We start from the raw sequence: 5539 nt of genomic DNA on the forward strand, positions 1-5539 counted from the left end.
TTCCCCGATTTTACGTTTGCCTGGATTTTACACCATTTTTTTCTGGTCCCCTGAAAAACAAAAAATGGGGATTCTCCTGTATATACTGTACATATAAACTTCTTGATGGAAAGCCTTTTGTTCTCCTTAAACAAAAATGTCACCCTGTTTATTTTCATGTTCCTACCTTGTAGTAGTCTGCTGGTTAATATTGGTGGCTAACAGCACTGGCACAGCTTAGAATCCATCAGCTCAAACTTTTATACATGTTAGTAAGTTATCTTATTTATTAGCAAAAGTCATGCTGACAACATTTTGCAGTAGCTCATTGTATCATTTTGAAGGTATCTCCTCATTACAGCGCTGTGAAATATGTTCAGCGCTGTGAAATATGTTCAGTGCTACATGTTAATAATTTATGACCACAAGCACAGTTGCAGGGCTGTTAATTTGGTCCCAGCTAGTTATGTAAAAAAAATATTAAAGGTACTCACCGTCAGACTGGGGGACACAGGGCCCACTGGCCCTGCAGCCTCAGGCCCCCCCCCACACCATCACACTGACCCCCTAGCTGCAGAGCCCCCTCTCCCCCCATCCCAGCAGCAATCTGCACTTTGCATGCCACAGCCTGGGGGATGTAAGCAGCGGCAGTGCAGGGAGCGGGTCTGGGCCAGGGGGGAAAAAAAGAGCCAGTGCCCACCAGGTTTTGTTCTAGTGTCCCGCCGGCCCAGTCTGACCTTGAAGGTACGTGTGTCAACGTGTGCTCCTGCACTTCTATATATTGAACTAGGCAGTAGCTCCAAGGTCCCCACAGTAGCCTGCATGAATACCTGCAGTACAGTTGCACCAATAGAGTATTGCAACACTGTGGTGCTTTTTATTTAAATGGTGTCCATTTTTCTTTATTTTACATCTTTGGCAGTATTGAGGTGTAGTTTAGCAACACCCTCACATGCTCATTTCACCTTGTGAAGGCCCATCCTGCTGAAAGTGTCCAATGTAGCCCGTGCTCTACTCTACTAGATGGTATTTAACTTTTTAAACCGAAATAGGGTTACAAAAGCAATGGAGCACATTTATTAAAATTCAAACTGGGGATTCCCAGCAATCTGAATTGAAAACACACTCCTGCTAGTGTGTAACAAAATGCAAAAGTTGCTTTTATATTGATGTACCACAATCATAGTTTGGGGCCCTATAACTACTCATCCCATTGCGGGAAAGTTCACGTAGGCAATTGCTTGTATCATTCAGTAAATAGATGCCAATGCAATTAAACAACAATAATTTGTTTATATAAATAGTCCCATTAATTAATGTTCTAATAAGCCAATCAGTTCATTGGGGGGCAGTGGAGTTTGCCCTAAGTGTAACCCTACACACCTGCCTGCCCTGTCAAGCGTCTGTCTCTGCCTTGATATTGCTTGATATGTAAGTTCAAAATAAATTATGTAAGTATTTAAGTAAGTTGTATACTTTTCTACAAAATTATTCACATTTGTGCTACCCGGCTGGGCACACCACATTAGTCACACTTTGTACCAGTCCCATCCCTGGTATTTTGACAGGTGTCAATGATTGGAGAATCCACTTGTATTTGTAATTACATTTGGGATTTTTACCTTGGAATAATGGTGTCCAGGAATTAAAAATTATTTTAAAGAATATGGATTTATGAAGTGGGAAGAAGATGCAAAAAAGCAGGAACAAGGTGTGTCAGCTATGGAAGAGGTGGCAAAGAGGGGGGGGCAGTGGAATGTGTATGCAGGGCATTGACATGCTTCTGGTGAATGGTACAGAGCACAGGATCTGGATCAGGCCCAAATGTTATGAGTATTGCACCCACCAGCCAGGTTCAAAGCAAATTAGGTTTCTGCTTATTACCCATATCCCAAAATAATTTCTCTTCACAAAAGGTTTACAAAATATTAAAAGTGAATAAACAAAGTGTATTTAATTATGCATTGAAATTACTTCACAAAAATAAAATGTATAATCAAATATCAATATACACATATTAGAAATAAATACTGAAAATAAATAAATCTCACAATTTTAAATATTCCAGACAAAAATACATATTGCTCAGACCACACAGTATAAAAGCAGTTTCAAGTTTCTTCCAGGAAACTAAAGCTATTTCATTGAATTAAGATTCTTTTACAGTTATTGGCCACACTATTGTCACACACACTCATCTTTTCATGTACCCTGAACTGTTAATAATAAACAGCAAAACCATAATTCTATGATTATTCCTTAGAACAAGCTTTTCATGGATACACATTTCTGAACTTCAAAAAAGGTACTAAGAATACTTTTCAATGTTGTAACTTATACTCAATCTTGTGTCTGATTTCCTATATAAATATCCCTATTGACTGGAAACATAAATATATTATTTAGCAAGGATATTCTGCAAACCACATAGTAGTAATCCTCTTTTCTCTCCCAGCAGCTTTGATTGCTTGAGAAAGTTGTAATCTGGTTGATACGTTGTTCTCAAATATGAGAAAGCACAAGCAGGTTCCACTCAATGTTGACATCCCAATGTAGATGGAACTTTCAGCAACTTAAAGAGCAGAAACAGGTGTCTTAGAGCTGTGAAAACAAAAATATTTATTTTAAAAACATGCAACAAAAAAGTATCAATCACAGATAAATGCAAACATTTAAATTAATTGTACTATTCTACATATTTTCATGTCCAGTACACCTCCCTACCCTTCTAATCAATTCCACTAATGTAGAGTTTAAGAAAAATATTTTATGAACAGACTCATTTTTGAGACTAATAATTTACACTATTAATATGTTTAACATTTGCTTTACAGGTAGATCATCTTAGTATACATCTTAATCAAGACCAAACTGTAAATGCTTGCATCCATAAGAGTCTTGACATGTACAGTATCCTAAACCATACAAGTACAGTTAAGCATAGAAACCAATCAGGAATTAGTTTTGATTATTCTTCTTGTTACACCTCTATTAGCAAAGTAGCACTGTAGTTGCTACCAAATAGCCAATCATATTTCTAATTTGGCACCACCAAGGATTTTTTTTATGCTTGTTTTGCTCCCCAACTCTTTTTACATTTGAATGTGGCTCACATGTAAAAAGTTATGGAAACCCGTGCGCTAGAGCATGCCATCAAGTAACTTTATAAAGAAGTACTAATTTGATATATGCATATACTGTATACTACAATAAACCAAGAACTGTATTTGTAAAATGTATAAATTATACAGAAGCAATTTTGGTTGATTTATTTAGGTTTTTTAATTAGTACCTTTTTATTTGCTTCTGCCCAGCATGGAAACAAAGATGGTGTGTGTTTGTGACCTTAGCCACTAGAATGTGGACTGATGAAGTGCTAATTTTAAAATGCCACAAAATAAACAAAAAAGTTCCAAAATTCTAAAGCCTGTGATATCATGCTTGAATGTTAATTGTTTGGTCATCTTCCAATTTGAGGAATGGGATATAGAGCAATCAAATAAAAATAAAAAGTACGATCTGTGCTGTGCATTGGCCCTAGGGTAGCTGCGTGCATGACAACCTAGTTAGCTTCAAGTGTCAAGTCTCAAGCGCCATATGCTGAGGATGCCATGACACTACCAATAATATGGTCAGTGAATATTGCTTGCAATCAATGGCACTGAATAAACATTCCTAGCATTCCTTGACAGCTAACAAGACCTTGCATGACTACAAGCATTACTGTTTAGAGATCTGTATACTGATATCCATAATTTCTAATATATAAGTACTACAGGTATGGGACCTATTATCCAGAATGCTCAGGACCTGGGGATTTACGGATTACGGACCTTTCCATAATTTGGATCTTCACATTTTTGTCTACTAGAAAAGCATGTAAACATTAAATAAATCCAATAGGCTGGTTTTGCTTCCATTAAGGATTAATTATATCTTAGTTTGGATCATGTACAAAGTACTGTTTTATTATAGAAAAAAAGGAAATCATTTTGATTATTTGATTATAATGGAGTCTTTGGGAGACGGCCTTTCCGTAATTCAAAACTTTCTGGATAACGGGTTTCCAGATAACGGATCCTATACCTGTAATATAATTCATCTATAGGTCACCAATAGATGTCACTGAGACATCATCGCCTTAAGCAAATGACACTATATTTGGAACAAATGTTTTACTTTGTCCCAGAAAACAACTGTTAGTTGTCTGGTACATATTGATTTTGCTCAGGCATTTGGACAAAAAGTACTATAAATATCTTGTCCAACTGTACTTACCTAGCTAGAATTTTTTCAATGATCCTCTTAACCCATGGGGCTGTTGGCTCCAAGCAGATATCGTCCCCACTTGTCAAAGTTGCACTGTGAACAGAAATAACCTTTTCATTATTTGTGTCTTCTTGTCATACCAATTTGTGCCACACTGGAGTAAAGTTAATCAATGGGCATTGTTCTAACATTGGCTGACACAGTGATGGCACTTTTTGTTGTGTGGATTTTTTTTTTTTAATTTAATCAGTGTTTCAAGGTATTATAAGAATAATATAGTTAATTGTGCAGATAAATATAATAAATATATAAGCTTCATATAGGAAAGAAAATATACTCACATGACTTCCACGTTTTTGCAGTGGGGCCCTTTAGGGATCATCTCGATATTCTTTATGTGCTTGGGATGGATAGGCTTGCTTTCTGTCTTTATGCACAAACACCTGAGTTCTCCGGTCCTTGACACTGGGATGCCTATGAATAAAATCACATTGTTTTTGATGGGAGCGTAATGCACGTAAAGTACTGTACAGACAGATGACAAATGCACATAAATACTGTAAACTAAACTATTTAATATATCTGCTCCCTTGTCAGGTAACACTGATTCTGCAAAGAATGAGCTCAGTCAGCTTCATTAAATAAAGTTAAATTAATGAATGGCTGAGAAAAAGAAAGTGGAGATTTCACAATTAATCATTCTGAATGTCAGACTTTCAGCGTGAATGGAAAGTTAAACAGCTGCGATAAGAAGGAAAAGTATGGACTTACTTTCTGTTACTGCAGCGCATAACAGGCAGAGAGCCAGTATTGCCAGGACACTTCTCTTGGTTTCCATGGTAAATTGGAATTTGCTGTGTTCCTGTCTGGTTATGCTGTGTTCAGCTGTCTTGGAAGGTCTGCTCATAGCTCAGGCACAGATCCCTTTTTATAGTTCTCTCCTGCTTGCCTGCTTGAATTACGTAACAGGAATTCAGGAATTTCCACTTTCTGTAAGACCCACAAGGCTCTAACAAAAAAAAACCCTGACAGGATAAATTTCCCTTTATTCTTACATGTCCATTTCTCTAGGGATTAAAATGTTTTCTTAAAAAGCAAATATTTATCAAAAGGTTAATAAAATCTAAAGTGTCAATCTTAACGTGTACTTTAAAACATAGTTCTACTTACAAAACACAATGAACAGTTACACGTGTTCTGTTTAATTTAAGTCATGGGAAAATCCAGATTTTGGGAAACGTCCCAAAAGCCTTCTTAATACACTCACAGCACTGGATAAGATTAGTGGAAT

General features: G+C 36.7%; 1 protein-coding gene across 1 annotated transcript; it reads right to left on the reverse strand.

The window, feature by feature from the left end:
- Positions 1-1907: 1907 nt before the first annotated feature.
- cxcl8.L (chemokine (C-X-C motif) ligand 8 L homeolog) lies at positions 1908-5103 on the reverse strand. The gene is made up of 4 exons (NM_001097106.1): positions 5020-5103; positions 4590-4722; positions 4258-4341; positions 1908-2580 (listed from the first exon to the last, which is right to left on the reverse strand). Exons 1-4 carry the CDS (start codon positions 5084-5086, stop codon positions 2553-2555), a joined length of 312 nt encoding a protein of 103 aa, NP_001090575.1. The 5' UTR covers positions 5087-5103; the 3' UTR covers positions 1908-2552.
- Between the last annotated feature and the right edge of the window lie 436 nt (positions 5104-5539).

Source organism: Xenopus laevis, chromosome 1L (genome assembly GCF_017654675.1).
Source record: "Xenopus laevis strain J_2021 chromosome 1L, Xenopus_laevis_v10.1, whole genome shotgun sequence".
Classification (NCBI taxonomy): domain Eukaryota; kingdom Metazoa; phylum Chordata; class Amphibia; order Anura; family Pipidae; genus Xenopus; species Xenopus laevis.

Bases quoted from the DNA above. Each gene is read 5' to 3' on its own strand.
- cxcl8.L (NM_001097106.1), bottom strand. From the start codon at position 5,086: ATGGAAACCAAGAGAAGTGTCCTGGCAATACTGGCTCTCTGCCTGTTA. The intron at 4,723-5,019 runs GTAAGTCCATAC...TTTTATTCATAG, and splicing joins ATGCGCTGCAGTAACAGAAA to GCATCCCAGTGTCAAGGACC. The intron at 4,342-4,589 runs GTGAGTATATTT...TTCTGTTCACAG, and splicing joins TGCAAAAACGTGGAAGTCAT to TGCAACTTTGACAAGTGGGG.